Below are 19,074 nucleotides of genomic sequence, written 5' to 3'. Positions count from 1 at the left end.
TTGTGACTGAGTATATTATGGAGACTTTGCCTTAAAAGGCTATTGTTAGTTTGAAAGGAAGAAGGTTTAAAACATTGAAAATGATGAGGCTTATGATCTGATCATATGGTTTGATCATAGACTTCACTCTGCTTCCTCTCTGGCCTATTTTTATAACAGCCTTAAGGTCTTTCATGTCAACATATACCTTGAAAATAGTTGAAAAGGCACCAGTTTTGGAGAACAGGCTCAGAAAAAAGGACTATTCTCTTTGACCTTCCAGCTATGGTTTTGAAAAGAGAAAATTCTACTGGGCCTTGAGAGTAGTCTAAGAAAGGGAAAGTCTGATTTAGGCTATTTTGAGAACAGAGTTCTGAATAGCACATGTAGAAGGCTTATTTTATTTTATTTTATTTTAATTGTACACTAAGTATAATGTACTTGGTCTTGAACAGTTTGGTCCTAAACTACCCTTCCAATCTTACCTCTGCCTGCCCTCCCCACACCTCAGTCACATGGCACAAGACCCTTTCCCACCTTTCTTCTGACCATCCCCTAGTCCGCCCGCAAGGCCCAACATGGCCTTTCCTGATTCCTCCTAGAAGGGATAACCACTCTGATCCCAGGGATCTTACAGCCTCTCATTCCTGCCTCTTGGACAGTGGCTTGTCCGGCTGCCTCGTGTGCTGGGATTATGTCCTTCCCATCTTTTTGCCCTTCGTACACACTGGGCTTATAGAATGACTAATGATGGTCACAGACAATGTTTGCTTAAACTCACTTCATGCCAGACGCAGTTCTAGGTGTTTTACATGTATTGACTCGTTTACTCTTCCCAATAACCTTGAGGTAGGTACACTGATAACCGCACTTCATAGTTGGGAAAATTAAGGCTGAATGTCCCACCTGGGGTTGTCTAGCTAGTGGTGGCAGGGCCAGCATTCAGAGCCTGCTCTCTTCGTCGTTCCATCGCACTTTCCCTTGTGAATGCGTTTGTGGTGGGATGTGACTTGAATTGTTAAGAATGTTCGATTGGTGAATTTAACCAATTCTGCAGATATTTACTGAGCCACTACTGTATGCTTGGTGCTGTCCTAGGTACCAGGGATAGAGTATTGAACATGACAGGAAGGGTACCTGTCCTCACGGAGTTGGCAGTCTGGTTCCAGGGAGGGGAAAGTCAACAAATAAATAACTAAATAAATGGACCTATATTCATAGAAATTGGGCAGGACTGGTGCATCAGAAAAGGACTTTCTTGGCCTGGAGAGTGAGAAGAGGATCCTACCACAGCGCGCTGCTATTAAAATACCACAGGTGAGGCAAGCTGAAGGTGGAAGAATCACAGCAGGAAATTTCACAAAAGCACGAGGCAGAGACCTGTCCTAACCATGAAAGGAAGAGCAAAAGAGGGGAGAGCAAAGCAGGAGAGAGTGACAGGGGTCTGAGGAGCTCGCACACTGGCTGCAGGGAGAGAAACGGGTGGTGAAAGAAAAGCCGTAAAACGCCATCAGGACAGAGAGAGCCAGCGGTAATGAAAGGGATCCTTACAAGTGCCTGGAAATAGGCTGGCAATGATTGTGCAGGTGAAGGCTTAAAAAGGCTTTGTTCTTCTGTCGGATAAGGAAAGGCATTGTGGTCTGCAGGAAATGAAGGAGCTCTCGCGCGTGTGAATGTGTGTTCATGCGTGTGTGTGATGGGGGGGTTGGGGAGGCAGTCTCCAACTCCCCAAATGCAGAATGATTGTCACTGTCTATTCTGTACCTGGCACCTGCCTGAGTAGAGGGGCTGGATCTGCCCCCGTGGGACATCCTTGATGAAGCGAGGCCTGGGGGAAGAAGGTTCAGAGGTCATTGTGTGCCTCACTCACAGGACATGGCTTTCTGTGAGCCATGGATCAGCACTGGGGCAGCAGGCCCTTGCCTCCCTAGTGGGGGGTGGGTATGACAGGGAGGAGCAGGGACCGACTGCAGCCTTGAGAACCTGCCCCACGGCCTCTGGGTAAGACAGAGAACTAGTGAGTGCAGGATCCCAGCTTCCCTAAGGGGGCCCCAAAGGCTGTGTGGGTCCTATGTTCTGGCTCAAGTGAAGCCTGAGGAGTAGAGAGAACACCAGCTGGGATCCTCTGCCTTCCTTGCCATCTGCTGCTATTGGAGAGGCAGTGTAATGAGGTGCCGAACAGCGTGGGCTCCAGAGTCACCCTCATGGTCACATCCAGGCCCCCTCCCTTTCTGCAGGGTGGCTTTGGGCAAATTTTAACCCCATTTCCGCATCTACAAAATGGGTACAGTAGGATCTTTCTCATGGGATTCTAGGGGAAGTGAAAAGCTTACGGGGTATGTAGAATATATGAGTAGTAGAAATAATAGTTATTATTATTGCCCTCCAGGGTTGTTTGGCAAGGAAAGGGCACACAGTCTTTGGAATACATCATTTCCCTTTGTTCCTTAGTTTCAAGGGCAGCCAAAAATTTTCAGTACAGGATGAAGTCTAAGGACAAACCTTAAAATGAAGTCTCAGACCTCTCAGCTGTCACTTCCTGCCTCCTTTGCCTAGGTCGTGGTGTGTCCCTGCGTTAATAAGTGCCGGGAGACATGCCTGGAAACAAACAAGCCCAAACTGTCACTCCTCTTTCAGGATTCTAACAGCTGAGTGACATTAGTTGAGTGATCTGTGCTACAGCCACACCCCTTGCCCCCTGCACCTCACCCAAGGTTGTAGTTTATCATGAGGAGACACTGTATAGTTTCCCAAGCCCCTGCCACTGTGACCGTGACACCCTGCCTTCTAGGCTCTGCCCAGCCAGGGCAGCCCTCCTCTTTGTCTGCTCACTGCTTAGTTTCTCCCTGGTCCTACAGTGGAGGCAGGAGCAGGGGGGTTGATTTGCATAACACTTGAAAATTATATTTTGGCACCTTTTGTTAGATGCCAGCGATCTTTGGAAGGGCGCGGATGTTAAAGAGGAAAAAACAAAAGGAATGTTCTGGTAATTCCCAGTTTGTTCCTGGCATCAGTAGGAATCCTAACGCACTAGAAGTTGCTGCACCCCCACTGCCTCCACCCTCCCTCCCACTTCCTAGCACTTCCCGAATTTTGCCAGGCTTGGGCTGATTTTAGCTCAGGACAAGCCCTGAGAGGTCCCAGTGGTTTCCTTGGGTCGGCCTCAAGAGATAACATTTGTAGAGCCGGTGAGCTCATTGGGGAGCTCAGAGTGTATCTGAATCTATCTGGGGTGTGTTGGCAGTCAGAGACCTTGAGGACTGGGGACTCCACTGTGGGCTTTGGCCTTGGCCTTATTCTCATTCATATTCCTTGGCTTTGCCTGCTGCTCTCTGAAGTGGTTAATCGGGGCAATAATAGTAGCTACTTCTTTGAAATGTTGATAGGATTGAATAAGTATATACTCGAATATCCTGGATGAGGTTGGGTTTATTCCAGGATTGATTAGAAAATCAGTGCTCTACATAAACAAATTAAAGGAGAAAGATTATATGATTAACTCAATGAGTACAAAAAACAGCTGGGGGGGGAGGTGAGGGGGTGGAGGGGTTGAGCAAAAAAGGAAAAAGGACTCGTGGACACGAGCAACAACGTGGTGATTGCTGCAGGGAGGGGGCTATAAGGGGACTAAATGGGAATGGAAAAATACAATAAAAATTGAACTTAAAAAAAACAAACAGCTAAAGTCAGGGAGATAAAAAAACAGAAAAGAGTGTTTGATAAATTTCAATATCCATTTCTCATTTTTAAGAGTGTGCCTTCTTAAACTAGGAATCAAAGGGAATTTCCATGATCTGATAAAAATTATTTACAAAAAGGTTTACCAAAACATCAGACTTAATGTTGAAAGCTTTTCCTCAGAGATTGGGTATAAGACACACATACCTACCATCCTTATCTCTACTAATGAGAGTCCTGCCTAATATAATACAGCAGGAAAAAAAGTAAAAATACAAGGACTGGAAAGGAGGAAACAAAACTGATCTTATTTATTGATTGTATACATAAAATTATCCAAGGAATCGACATAAATATTAGAATTAATGAGAGGGTTTATCAAGGTAGCAATTTTAAAAAATCTGTCCAGAAAAAGTCCAGCCATGGTCAGTATAATGAGAACGGTTTGCACGACATCATTGTAGCCTGGCAGCCGAGGCGAGCGGACTGGAACGCACCTGTGTGAGCCATGACGACTTCTCTCCACTAGGCAGTGGGGGAAGCAGACACCACGGAGTGAGCATGTGTACTGTGTGGCTGTCGCATTGAAAATGGCTGAGTCGAGCAACAAACGTGCTGTAGCTATGGGCAACTGGTGATTGGCATCTTCAGCACAATGTACCCACTCATGCATCACCCTTTGTGCAGAATCTTTTAGCGAAACATCAGACAGCCCAGGTGACTCAGTCCCTCTAGCCCAGATTTGGTGCCCTGAGGCTTCTGGCTTTCCTTAAAATAAAATCACCTTCGAAAGGGAAGAGATTTCAGACCATCAAGAGATTCAGGAAAATATGACGGGGCAGCTGATGGCGATTGGGAGAACTGTGTGAGGTTCCAAAGTGCCTACTTTGAAGGGGACTGAGGCATCATTGTCCTGTGTACCATGTTACCTGCATCTTGTATCTTCTTCAATAAATGTCTCTATTTTTCATACCGCGTGGCTGAATGCCTTCTAGACAGACCTCATATACAAAACAGACTTAGAACCAGTGCCTGGCATATATAAGCACTTAGAAAGTATTAGTTATTTTCTATAGTGTATTATTATTTATAAGGAAAGAAAGTTTCTTCTTAAAAAACACATTTTTCCCAATGCCCCATGGGTCTCTTTTGGAAGAACAAATCTTTCTACCATGTTCTTCTTCAAAAATGCCTTAGTTATTTGTGATCTTTTGCATTTCCTTACGAAATTTAGAATTAACTTAACTTCAGAGAGAGAGAGAAGGAGGGAGAGAGAAAGGTGGGAGGAAGAAAATTTAAAAGGTTGTAAAAGTTTTTAACTTGGATTGTACTGAATCTATAATCAATTTAGGAGAAATTGATACCTTCATAGTACTGAGTCTTATGATCAAAAAGCATGCTATATCTTTGTTTTAAATCTTTTAAAATAGCTTTAATGATAAAGGTCTTTCTTTTCTCTTATATATATTTTGTTTTATTTGCTGCTAGAAACTTGATTTTAATATTCAGTTTTAAGTAATGTAGTTTTAAAAATCAGTTTCTACCTGCATGATGCTGGTATACACAAACACAATTGGCTTTAGTACTTTGATTTTTAAAAACTTTAAAAAATAAACTTTTTAGTGTGGATTAATTAAACAAAAGAGCTGCAAAGATAATACAGAGGGTTCCCCTCATCCAGTTTTCCTTAATGTTAACGTCTTATATAACGGATCATCTAAAACTAAGAAATCACACTGACACATTATTAATAAATAAACTCCAGATTTTATTTGGATTTCACCAGTTCTCCCAGCTGTCTTTTTGCTGTTGTTGTTGTTCCAGGATACACTCAAGTGTAGCTCATTGTATCTATCTTTCTTATACTGTATATTGCTAGATTCTGTTTCCTAATAAAATTTTTAGGAGTTTTTCATTTATAAAATTGACCTATATATATTTTTTATATCAAAAGTTACCTTGGTCCTCATAAAATGAGCTGGGGAGGGGAGTACTTTCTTTTTTAGTTTATTTGTTTTTCTGGAAGAGTTTGGGTAGCTTTGGGATTATTTCTTCCGTACGTGTTTCACTCCCATAGCGTCTACAGCCAAGACACAAGGGGTCCTGACTCGAGTGTCTCCCTGCCATCTTTGCCGCACTATTCCTCCTCGGAGCCTCAGAGCGCCCCTCCTGGGTCACACCGACCGTGCCCGGTAACCGCGGGGCCCACCTGGCACGTCCTCTCGAGGCTCCATGATGCCGGGAGCGCGGGCCCGACGACGGGTGGTTTGCAGCAGCCTTTCCTTCCGCGGCGTGGAAAAGCAGTTCTCGTGAGCTGCGGGCTACGTGGTGGCCGGGGAGGGGCGCGTGAGGTCCTTTCCACGGGGTGGGCGGGAGACGGGCCGCAGCCCCGCCCGGTGCGGCCGCGGAATCTACGCTCACGGCAGGGTTCCCCACCCGAGCGGCGGCTGGCGGGGACGCGGCACTGCGTGCGGGTGGCAGGCGGCAGTTGTCCTGTTTCCCAGCCCCGTGGCCTGCCGCCACCGCTCTGTCCTCCCCGCCGGCTGGCCGGCACAGACAGTGTCAGCATTTTCCGTGGTGGGAAAACCTGCCCCGCCGTCTGCTGGGGAGGACAGGGTGGGACGCTGGAAGGGGGGCCGGTCGGGCACGCCCCAGGACAGGACGTGAGAGGAGGGTTCCCCTCCCCTTTTCCTGCGCTGCGCCCCAGGGGCCGCCTCCCCGCGGGCAGGCCGAGGGGCGCTGCGCAGGGGCTGGAAGGGGGTCCGCCTCCTCCCCACAGCTCTGGCCGCGGCGGGTCCCTTCAAGGCGAGTCCTGCGGGAGTGGGCCTCAGAGGTTTTGTCCCCCAGACCCCTTTACACTTTAAAAAGGTACTGAAGCCCGCAGAGGACTTTTGGCTACGTGGAGCCTGCCTACTTATACTTACTGTACCGGGAAACAGAACTGAAAATGTTTTAATATTTAATTTATTTTAAAAAATAATTAATTCACTAAAATTAACAGACGCTTTTGTGAAAATAACTGTATGCCCCCCCCCCCAAAAAAAATCATTGGGGAGAGTGGCGCTGTTCTTCAATTTTGCAAATCTCTTTAATTTCTGGCTTGATGGAAGATAGTTGATTGTGCTCTCTGCTTCTGTATTAAATCTATCGCAATAAGCTTAATTTTTTTTTTCTAAAGTACGTGAAGAAAATTTAGGCTTATATGTGGTTGGAAGAGAAGGAATATTTTAATACCTTTCCAAATAATTGTGGACATTCCTTTTTGATTGTTTACCAAAACCGGACAATTGGTAATTTCCTAAAAAATAGTTGCAATGTAAAATGTAAAATTATATCATTCAATTTTTCATACTCTGCTACATTAGAGTCCACAGGTCTGTCTTGCACTTAGAATGGACCTTTTTCTCGTGGGTGACTTTTTATCATCAGGCATTGGTCATTGGGAAAATATTGGTTCACTGAGCTATGCAGATGTTCCAAGTGTTAACACATTTTACTGTACAGTACATTATAACAATCCTGTTTATTAATATCACCATTCTCATCAGAAATGCCTTTAAGTATTGGAAAGCTATCAAGCTCACATTTTCAAAAATTCTAATTTTTCATTTGAAAGCTCAAATTTTACCATTGGGCACAAATATTATCCTTATTATTATTTTGGTCAAATATCATGCCACTTTTCCTTAAGTGATAAACACACTTCATATACTTGAAAGACATTGTGTCCCAAATACCCACAGTTTGTGAAACCCTGCCTCTGGCTAACACAGTTGTAAGTCAGTTGCACGAGTGCTTTTCTTCAAGACAATCATCATACTTCAGTTTGCCTAAGTGCTTTTGTTTTCTTTCCATTTCACCACACAGAACATTTTTAAAAATGTATTCAAGGGTTGCGGTTCAATGAATTTAATTACTCGCACTGCTTCATTAAGAATGTACTTAAGTAGAGCTGGATTTTGTGTTTTCCGAGAGTGGCTGGCAGGGAGGAATGCCATGTGGGCGAGCACAGTTTGGTGCCACTGCCTTGATTTGGGCTAAGGCACCAATAGTTTAACTCTGTCCCCTACCCTCAATGCCAGTGTCAGCACAGTGAAAAACGGAAGTGGCATCTTGGAATCGTAGTAAAAGGGGTCTTGACCTCGCAGACCCTCTGAGAGGGACTTTAAGACTTCCAGAGGTCCACGGACCACACTCTGAGAGCTGAGGCACTGTGACAGCTACTCAACTGTACCTATATGTATTTGACAATTCTGAGGGAACAATAAACCTTCAAGATGATGACAGTGGTGGCGATGATGATGATGATGATGATATCTGCCATTTTTTAAGTGCTGACTGTGTGCCTGGGCTTGTTCAATCACTTTACATGAATGGTCTCTTTTAACACCCACAACAATCCTATGGGGTGGACTTTATTATTTTCATTTCACAAATGGGAAAACAGGTCTGCTCTGCTCACTTTCCATAGAACCAGTGAGCTGGGGACCTGTGAGCTCTACCTCCTTGGTTCTCCTGACCAACCTGTTGGGGAAGGAAGGCGGCAGGATTGGTCATGGGAGAAGTGAACTGAGATGCAGTCACAACAGAGGCCTCAGTCGATTCCATGGAGGTGGGGGATAGGGGTGGGACTCTGGGGTTGCTATGGCTCTTCAGCTTTGAGCAAAGGGGTTGTCCTTTACCCTCTCTCTGCCCAGTCATTGCTTGCAGGCTGCCCTGGGTAAGGGAGTATGATTCTGGGTGAGGTAGCTTTCTTAGGTTAAGGGCAATTTATGGGGAGGGACTTAGCTGAGAGCTGTCAGCCACCAACAACTCCAAGAGTGGTAGTGATGGGGGCCTGGGTATCTGAAGGTGGGTTTGGGAAGAGCACCACAGTGCCCCCCACTATAGCATCTGAGGCCCCAGGTTGTTGGATACTTTAGTCAAGAAGCTGGCTTTCAGGGAAGAGAGTGCTTCAGCTCTGGGGAGAAAAGGTAACTAGGATGATAGATCTGTGTGTATCCAGGGAAGCCAGCTGGCTGGAGTTCACGGAAGAAGAGACTCCAATTATTAAAGGCTGGAAGGGGCTCAACACCGTCAGTCCCAAACCCCACCTCCAAACATCCTTCAGGAAACGGTGAAGGGAAGCCCCTCAGATTCCATCTTAACCACCAGGTGAAGTGGAACTGCTTTCCACTTGACCTTGGGCACGTCAGTTTCCTCATCTGTAAAATAGAAATGATAATGAAATAACTTGCCTCACAGGACTATGGGGAGGTCTAAGGGATATAGGGAGAGTTAGGGCATTTTGTAAACAGTGAAGTTCACCTGTTTCAGTGCGAGACAACGTTAGAACATCTTTCTATACATTAAGCAGGAATCTGGGTTCTGTGACTCTTACCCACTGGCCGGGACCTGTCTTCTAGTCTATAGCAGTGGTTCTCACCGTGTCATTCCAAGACCAGCATCGTCAGCATCATCTGGGGGCTGTTTGGAAATCCAGATTCTCTGGCCCCTCCCCAGAATGAGTGAATCAGAAACTCTGGGGGTGGTGCTCACAGTCTTTACTTTAACAAGCCCCCCTGGTGATTCCAGGACTCGCTAAATTTGAGGCCCGCTGATCTGGAACACAGCTCCTCAAACTATGACGAAGCATTTTTTCTTCCAATTCACGTGGACCTGCCAGGCATGACGAGCACCCACACACCAGACTCACACCACCAGACCTGCAGCGCGGAAGACGTGCCCAATTCAGTGGCATCAGTCCGCTGACCACGCATCTGGATTCACAGCAGTGCCAATTGCTTAGAAAGCTTCCAAACACTCTTCGTTTCTGTCCTTATCCCTTGGGGGACCATTAACAAACAGTTCAGAAGTGGGCACTGGTCCCTGGACCACAACATGAGTAGAATTGCTCCAGATCTTTGCATCTCAAATGTAACGTGCTCACAGATCACCTGGAGATCTTGTGACTCACAGTGTCAATGAGGGGCCTGAGATTCGACCCAGGGGATCCCGCTGCTGCTGAGCAGGCACACTGTTTCTTTTCTCCTGAGTGTCTACCTAGCTATTTGAAGCTAGTCATTGTATTCCCATTCCCAGGCTTCTTCTCAAGGCTAAACATGACCAGTTCCCTCAACTGTTCTGTAGGCAGCATGTCTCCACACCCCTCCCCCCAAGCCCAGCCTGCCCCTGTGCATACCATCCACTGCCCGCCACTTCTCACTTCACCCTCTTTCATCTCCTCCTGCCTCTTGGAGCTATTTCTTTCAGTATTTCCTGAGCTGGCTCCAGTCCCTGGGGGATTTTCAGTTCACTCAAGCTTCTGGGAAGCTCTTCAGGCTGAAGGAAGGAAATCACAGCAGAGCTGGACAGTGCCACGTGCATCTGCCCAACCTGGCCCCATGCCCGGGTGAGCCTCCTGCTCTCTCCCAGCGCCCTTCCCCAAACACTCCTGCCCTCCTGCCTGTAGTCACCTCAGTTCAACCCAGTAACCTGGACTTTCCTATCTCCATCCCCCCATCAAGCCGCCCTGGGGCATTTGAGGGGCTGTGAGGGTGTCACAGTGCAGAGGGGTTCTTCCTTGGCTAGGAAGAAGGATTTCTCTGAGCAGGCCAAGACAAAGTACTTTTATGACAAAGTTGACACGTTTGTGACACTCTTCCCCAGGATCCCCCACCCTCACCACCCCAAAGTTTCCTCCTCAATCTCTCAGGGCTTCCCAGAGTCCATCCGTCCCCCTCCCCCAAAGCCAGCCATCAGCCAGGGGCTTGTTGCAGAGTCCCTATAAGATGCACTTGCTGGGAAGCGGCAAAAGGGAGCCAGTCATACACCCTCACATCTCAGTGAGGATTCATCTATCAAATTAGTGACTAGTTCGTCCCGCCCCAAGGGCATAAAACTCAGGTGTAGATAACTTTAAAAAATTGTACAGAGCTTTACAGGGAAATGAAGACTCAAAAAGATTAGAAACTCCATTTTGTTACCTGGATCATGGGCTTGCCTGACACTTCCATGCATTTTCGCATGGCCATGATCAGGATGTATATATTAACTGAAGCATCTTTCATTTAACTTCTTTTAGTAAATACATTAATGAATATATCTCAATGTAGCCGAATGTTGTTTATACTTTTGCCTTTTGAATTATGCGTAACCCACCAAGCATACAAATCCTTCAAGTAATCCTAGACCAGCACGGTGGTTGCAAGCTCAGGCCCCAGAAATTACTGGCTGTGTGACTTTAGGCAAATTCTTAACCTCTCTGAGCCACACCTGTAAAATGAGGATAATGTCAGACCTTATAGCATAGGGGTTTTGTGAGAATTAAATGAGATAATCATGCAAAGTTTGTAAAACAGCACCTAGCACATAAGACATGCTCAGTCAATGTTAGCTGCTATTATTACAGTTATTACCATAGGGTATTCAGGCAATCTTTTATTACTAAGCATTTTTTGGTTGTTTGCAATTATTTTATTATGAAAATTCTGTTATGAACACTGATCCTTTCCAGAAACCTCTAAGAACTGCCTCGTCTATGCCTCGTCTACGATGGTAAGAGAGCGGCCCTTCATGGGGCTGTAGTTTGGTGGCGGAGAGAAGTCAGGAGATGAGTGATTACTATGATCACAGGGCCTGCAGAGGAAGCGCTGCGTGTTCGCATAGGGATGGGAGAGAACAAGCGGGGCAGGTGAGAACCAGGAACCACTCAGAAGAGCAGTTGACATTTAAATGAATTTGGAATATCTTATTTTCTTTAACCTTACCTGAAGATATTGATTTTAGAGTGAGACAAAGTGGGGGCGGTGGGGAAGACATCTCTGTGAGATACATCAGTCAGTTGCGTCCTGTACATACCCTGACTTGGGATCAAACCTGCAACCTTTTTTGGTGCACAGGATGGTGCTCCAACACAGTGAGCCACCCGGCCAGGGCTGGAGTGCCTTTGACAGGAAGGAACTGCTAAGGTTCATTATCTGTTTCCCTACTGTGTCCCCAGAGCTTAGAACTGCCCTGGCATGTCACAGGCCCTCAGTCACTCACTGTTCAGTGGTTGAGTTGCCTGCTTGCTCCCCAGAAGGAGCAATGCCTGCGTTCAGGTCCCAGCCTTGTCCCCATCTGGGATCTGGGTCCAGATGTTTTGTCCGGCCCCACCCAGACTCTCCTTCCTGACTCATGGGACAGGAAACTCCTGACTGCAGGGCAGCGCCTCTGAGCAATGGTCTCTCTCTGCTCCGGTCAGCAGTGAGAGGCCCTGCATGGAATTTGGGTCACTGTAAGTGTCAAGTAAGACACTTAGGGAGTGTTGACGGACGTGGGGTTTCTGCCGGGGCTGAGTGCCAGCTGGGCCAGCAATGAGTGAAGATAAACATCCCACACTTACCTATATCTCAGAATCTTTTATTCGCAGCGCTGTCTCTTTGGGGGGACAGAGACCAGTGAGGATAAGTACAGAGGAAAGGGAAGTGCCGCTGGCATTCCTAGGCGGCCCACTGTGGGCCGGGGGTTTACAGACAGTGCACGGACTTGACCACACGGCGACCTTGTGGGGAGGCGCGGCCAGCCCAGTTCCTAAGTGAGAGGCCGACTCAGCGAGCCCACAGTAAGCAGCCGTCCGCCCCCACCCACCCTGCTGCTTCTGGGAATAGGAAGTTGGCTTAGCAGGAGGAAGAGAAAACAGTCCTCCTAACTCTTAGTCCATGGCGTGTGGGTGGTGTTGGTCCCCCATGACTCAGACATGACCTATCAGAGCTCCAAGTGCTCCTGCCACATCCTCACCAGGGACCCCACCATCCCGGGCAGTCAGAACCGATGAGGACCAGCCCTGGAGCTCTGCTGGAGCTCCTAGGAGAGAGAAGCTCTTTTGCTTGGGCTGCTGGCCTAAGATTTTCAGACACAGGATGGAAACTGGCTGTTTTATAATTGCAAAGGGACAGGTTTCCTGGGAAGGAAGTTAATTTAGAGGAAAGCAGAGCTGAGAAGTGGAAAGAAGTCATTTGAACACCTAGATCAAACCATATATCTGTGGGTCTATTCTGTCTGGAGACTGACTAACCACCCTGAGAATTTTCATTTGGGTGAACCGATACATCGTCTCTTATGTCTAGACACTTGAAGCTGACTTTCTGCTACAGCTAAATGAGTTCCTATGACCAGGGAATAGCTGTGGAATTGGGACTTTGATGGCACTTTCCTGCCCATCCTCCCCATGTGCCAGCACTCTGCAAGGTGTAAATCCCCAGCCCTGAGCAGTCCTCTTAACTTGCTGCCTGAAATAGCCATGTAGTAGGGCTGGTGGGGGGTTGCAGGTTGGGCTTCATCCTGCATGCCCCAATATCTCCATATACAGAATTTCAGATTTGTTTAATTTGTTGTTGTTGTTCTTAATTCTCACGGGAGAATGTGCTTTCATTGATTTGAGAGAGAGAGAGAGAGAGAGAGAGAGAGAAAGAGAGAGAGAGAGGCATCAATCAGTTGCTTCCTGTATGTGCCCCAACCAGGAATTGAACCTGCAACCCAGGTACACACCCTGACTGCGAATCAAACCCACAGCTTTTTGGTGTATCGGATGATGCTCCAACCAATTGAGCCACCTGGCCAGGGCAGCAGATCTGTTTTTATTTGGATTTCATTGGTTCCACTTAGTGGCATGCTGGTAAAATGTTTAACAGGCAAACAAATAAAAAGCCCTGTTTGATAGTGTTTGCCAGTTTCTGTGGTGACTGTCTCAAGCTGCCAACATGACATCACTGAGTGCAGAGAGGGGACAACATGAGAGTGACACTCCATTGGATGGTATTTCACCATGCAGATTTATTAGCTGTAAATAACCTCGGAGCATAGATAATAATAAAATGTAAATAATTAGTCAACACCGGCAACTCCTGCGGCGCACCTGAAGCCAAGCTGTATTGACTCCGTCTTTCCCTTGGACCCTTCAGCTGTGAAGAGAGGGGGGGTCTGCTGCATGGGCAACAGCAGACCCTCCATATCACCCTGCCCAGGCTCTGTAGCTTCAGCTTCACTGGAGAGGACACTCCAGCGTCATCATAAGATGTCGATTCAACACGGGAGGAGACAGATACCGTGTCACTCCCGAGTTGGACTGCACAGCCATTCTCGGCGGTGCAGATAGACTCTTAAGAAGCTACACCATCGTCTCTCAAGACGGACGGCTGCCGACGAATTAGGCACTTACGAGTTTTGAATTTTTATTGCCTTTGTTTTTAATACACTTGATCTTCTTGTCAGTTTATATAATTTAGCTTTTAATAATGTGTGTGCATCGGTCAGTGGTTCAGGGCTCTGTCACCTTTGCTAGGCCTGAAGGTCAAGGGGACCAGTTACTGGAGATGGAGACAAAGAGGGTGGGAAAGTGGGAGGGACCCGACAGGTAATGGGACCTTCATCTGCAGGGAGGGACACGGGGAATCAACATCCCTGAGCTCTCCTCCCCTCTGCTCTCCTATCCCCGCTCCCCATTAGCTGGACCCACCCCAAAAGCCAGAGGGCAGGGAACCCCACAGTGTCAGTCATGGGCCACTGGAAGAAGGTGGAAGTGGTCTGAAGCGTCAAATGACATAGATCCAAATCTTGGGTACCTCACTGTAGATACGCTGATCCTTTGTCTCGGGCCTTTTGAAACTACTATGGGCCAACTGCCCCCAAGACACATTCCTGCCTGACCACCTCCCTCTGACAGGGACAGGGCGTTATTTGTGGAGGCGCACTGCCTTCTCTTCCAGCTGGCCGGGAGCTCCTGGGATCAGGAGAGGGAGGTCTGGGAGCAGACCCTTGGTCATGGTTCCTCCCTCACTGCCAGGGCCATTGCCGGGGGGTGGGGGGGCACTCTCTGCTGGGCCATCTGAGCCCCCCATCTCCTGCAGGGTCCTCCCCTCTGGAAACTGAGTTGCAGGAGCCCTGCCCTGGGAGCCCGGAGACCCAGTTGTCTCATCCCTACTACATCCTGAGGGGCTACCCGACCCTATCACTACTCCAAATATTCTCATCTACAAAACCAGGGGCCTGGGCCGGATGGTCATGATTTCCCAGGATACCTCCGACTAATTTCAAGACTTTAGGAACTTCACCTCTAGGTCATTTGCATAATGAAAATCCTGACTTTCCACAGCCAGGAGGTGGCAGCAAAGCTCTGCTTTGGAGGGGCCTGCAGGCCAGGGAAGGCCCCAGGGCTCCAAGTCCAGGTTTGGTGGCTAGGTTTCACTGCTGAATAATAATCTCAACATCATTATTGCTACTGTTAGTAAAACAACCACAGTGCCATCTCCAGTTTGGGCAGTACTGTATAGCAGAGGAAACCTGCATAGCCTCACTCAGGAACCTTTCAATACCATCCAGAGGACAGGAGGTGCCCAGGCTTCAGCCCCATGTAGAGGCTGAGAGACATTCTCAGACCTACCCAAGATCTCCTGGGAAGTATGACATGCCAGGACGGAAGCCTGGGCTTTGCCCTGGGCACTCTCTCTCTCACTGTGTGCAAGTCCCCTCAACTTCTCTATCCATTTCAGAGGGGCTAGGGGTACCAAACCAAAGAGCCCAAGGCCTTGAACTTGGCTTCCTGCTGCCAGCTGGAATGTGCCTGAGGATGCTGGGGAAGGACACCCAGCACAGGCATCTCACGTTCATTCCCTTCTCTGTCGTCCAGATCTCAGAAGAATTTTTTTTTTAATTCCTAATTTTACTGTTGTCAGGGAATACTTGGTGTTAGGCATGAAAGATTCTCATTTATTCATTCATTCATCTCTACATTCAATAATCGGGATTCTGATGTAGTATAAGACATTGTTATGTGCTATGTAGCATGTAGGAATGTTCTTTCTCTTCGAACTCAGAGATCAGGAGACCCCGGGCTGGGATGTTGGGGGCCAGGTAAGTGCAGAGATACTTGGGGGTGGCTCCTTCCTAGGGAGCCCCATGTGAACTGGGGAGTGCTTGAGCAGGCGGAATTCAGATCTGCTTTGGTTGGTGTGTCAGGGAGGAGTGTGGTATTTCTTTTGATGACCTCCAATTGCAAGGCATATTTACTCAAACCAGAGGAAGCTCCTTAGAGACACAGCCCCAGCTGCAGACCATTGCTGATTCGAACCTGTCACACAGGCCACCTCTGTCTTGAGGCTGTCTCTACCTCACCTCCCCATCATGGTCACAGGTCACAGGAATGCTAACTCTATGCCAGGCTCCAGACCAAGGGTGCTTCTTGAATATTCTTATTTACCTCTCAAAACAACCCTAGAAAGTACATTGTTATAGCTCATTTTACATGTGAGGAAGCTGAGACTTAAAGTCATAAAGTTAATTTGCTCCAAGTCACAAAGCTGGTGAGGGGTGGGGCAGGACTGGGACCCAGGCAGGTTTTGCCCTTCCCCCTTCCGCTGCAGCACACAACACAGGGGGCGGGGGGGGGGGGGGGGATCCCCATGGAGAGACCGCACTCTGTGGCAAGTCTGAGAAGCTGCCCTCTCATTTCCGTCCACACACTGGGCAAGCCGTGGCCTATCTGCAGCAGCGCTGGGAAACCAGGGCACTCGTGCTTCCCTGATCCCCCAACGGGCTCATTGGGAGACAAGCATGGAAGGGAAAATGGGCACATGAGCACCTGGCAGCATGCAAAGTAGTCCTGTGCATCTGAAATGGTATTGTCACTCCGACTGGGAGGGCGAAGGGGTGCGTGGCAAGAGGGCTGACCTGGTGACTGGCATCTGGACTTTGAGAATGGCCTCAATTTCCTTGCCTGCAAAATTGAGGAGAATAGAGAGGTCATTGTGAATGGACTCTTCCTTTCCTAAATTTCTACAGTGACGATAAGGATGGTGGCGGTGGGGACCATGGTGGTGACAGTGGTGACGATGGTGAAGACAGAAACGATGGTAGTGATAGTAGATAGTGATGAGGAGGAGGAGACGATAGGATGGTGGTGACAGTGATAACGGTGACGTCAGACATCTAAGGTCATCAACCTCAGAATCACTTCCTGTCACCCTCCCGCTGCCAGCCCTGCTCACTCCCAGCCCCACGGTGGGGGTGGGCTGGTGATGAAATGGGCAGGAGGACTAGAGGCCGGGGAGATGGGATGACCTGAGATGCTAGAGGAGAGTGTCCTTGTCTCATTGCCTGGGACCTAGTAAACTGGTACTTACTACCAGGTCGTGGTTTTACTGAGATACAGTTCACATACCACACAGTTTGATGGCTTTTAGCTTATTCACATGGTTATACCTCCACCACCACAGCCAATTTTAGAGCATTCTCATTGCTGCCAAAAGAAGTCCTGCACCCTTGTCGCCCAAGGGCCCCGTTTGTCCCAGTGAAGCTGTAATTTATCTCTGCCTTGCACAATAAGAAAATTGGGGCTCAGAGAGGAGACTAAGTTGTTCAGGACCACACCGTTGGTGTGTGACATCGGGATCCCATCCAGGTTTTCAGGAACCCCAGACCCAGGCTCCTGACCACACAGTTTGGCCAACGAGGCACCTCAGGTTCAGAGAAGACATGTAACCAACCCAAGGCCACACAGCTACAGCTATTAAGTGGTCAGGCTGGGACTGAAATGTCTTCTTGGCCCCTAATCCCGTCCTTATGCCATCCTGCTGCATTTCCACCCCTTCAGGGGAAGCAAACACACAGTCAGAATCAGTGGGAACGTGGGGTCTGGAAGCGAGCCCAAAGCGAGCAGTAGCTCTTTCATTGGTGCCTGGTCCCAGCCTCTGCCCTGACTTTGGGAGTCAGTGGCTCCTGGGGCTCACCTGCTGCCTTCACCTCCTGGCCCTGAGCCCTGTGAGGAGGATCCACGCAGGTAGAGAGGAGTGACCCCAGCCAGAAGGAGGAGCAAAGCCTGCAAGGCGGGGCTTACCCAGTTCTCCAAAGCATCTGCCTTCCCAGGAGTGCATGCATTTGGGAGCACCTGGTGCCTCTCAGACGTTATGGGGGCTGTGGGTGGGTCTGAGGGGTGCAGATGTGATTCTAAGAGGGATGGAGCGGGGGCCCGAGTTGCTTGACAGAAAGAGCCCTGTCTGGGGGTCTGTGACTTTTGGTTCTATTCTCCACTCTGCCCTGGACAGAGCACTATAGTCAGAGCACTTAATCAATGTGGGCCCAGTTTCCCCACCTGTAAATTTAGGGAGAAAACGGGGAACTGAATTAGAAAGAGTCATGAGTTCCTAGGAAGAACAGAATCTATTGTTATCTGAAAGGGTCTTCATTTTTAAATGCTATGGAAGCCAGTGATTTATCTGGCAGTGGGGCAAGGAGGCTCTACTTCCACATTCTCTCCTTTCTTTATATGAAGAAGAGACCAGGCAAGGATCTAAAAACCACCCCATGGAAGAGGAATAGGCTGCAATAATAAACACAGTACAGCTGAGTATCTGAGTAGTTAGGAGAATTTATTTCTCACATCTTCCTTCTGCTCTCCCGGAGGTGCCTGTGGTAACAGGCATCAGGAGGGCCTCATTCTTCCATCTTCTGTGAGAGATAAAGTAAAAAATTATACACAGGATATGAGTCAAACCGAAGGCAAGGCTGAGTATCATCTTCAAGTGGGGCAGCTGGAAAAGCTGGAACTCCACGAAAAATATTCAGGAATGGTGTTATAAAAACAAAGCTGTCAGCCCCAGGAGAAGGGACACATTCCCTGGCAAGCAGGGCCTCTTGCAACAGGGAGCACAGGGAATGGTCAGCTGTGTGGCCCCCGGTCCCTCGCTGATGTTCTCCTGTGAGCCAGGAACCATGGAGTTCTGGCTAAAGCAGTGGCATCTGTAACAACCAGCAGCAGGGAAGAGGCACCCACGGGTACCCACTGAACTCTCCCTGGCACTTCCTTGGTCCTGGCCTCAGGACTTAAAGGGAAGAAGCTGGCTCTCACCTGGCCCCCAACCTCGCGGCTCTTGGCCCGCAGCTTGTTGACCTGGGACTCGGCGATGTCCGCCCGCTCCTCGGCCTCCTCCAGCTCGTGCTGGGCCCTCCGGCACCTGGACAGCTGCGTGTTGGCCTGCTCCTCCTGAATGGAAGGCGGGGGTTGGGGGTGGGGGTAGGCTGAGGAAGCCCCTTACTCTGGCTCTGAGGCCCTCAGGCCCTGCATGCCTCTGAGAAACTGGGGAGCCAGGAGAGCTTGGGTCCTGGATTCACCAACGGCAAAGGAGAGACGGACTGCACCTGTCTCCCCGCACCCCTCCTCTATGCCATCTCTCCCACTGGAGCTCTTTGAAAGAGACCCAAGTCCAGAGTCCTCCCAAGGCACCTGGAAGTGTTAGAGGCCAATGGCCCATGTCCCTCTTGCCCTCTTCCTGCTCCCAGCATCATCTGCCTCTGGCCAGGCCATGGTGCATGTTTATTTTAGCACAAGCCAAGGGTTCCCGGCAGAGGGGGCCCTCCAGACTGGCCGGTCCTTATGCCACTATACTAATGCAATGGGCATGA

At 48.6% G+C, this 19,074-nt stretch overlaps 1 protein-coding gene across 1 annotated transcript in view; it reads right to left on the bottom strand.

Annotated features, from left to right (window-relative positions):
* Nucleotides 1-18,042: 18,042 nt before the first annotated feature.
* LOC149997584 (myosin-13) overlaps nucleotides 18,043-19,074 on the bottom strand; it is a 48,134-nt gene continuing 47,102 nt past the window's right edge. The window contains exons 37-38 of the mRNA XM_090257489.1: nucleotides 18,521-18,655; nucleotides 18,043-18,120 (exon numbers count right to left, since the gene is read on the bottom strand). Coding sequence (XP_090113615.1) covers nucleotides 18,106-18,120; nucleotides 18,521-18,655 — 150 coding nt within the window. The 3' untranslated portion in view covers nucleotides 18,043-18,105. The remainder of the gene's footprint in view (nucleotides 18,121-18,520; nucleotides 18,656-19,074) is intronic.

Source organism: Furipterus horrens, unplaced genomic scaffold (assembly GCF_987537825.1).
Source record: "Furipterus horrens unplaced genomic scaffold, mFurHor1.1.pri manual_scaffold_11, whole genome shotgun sequence".
Classification (NCBI taxonomy): Eukaryota; Metazoa; Chordata; class Mammalia; order Chiroptera; family Furipteridae; genus Furipterus; species Furipterus horrens.
This window is presented reverse-complemented; position numbering and strand designations above follow the sequence as displayed.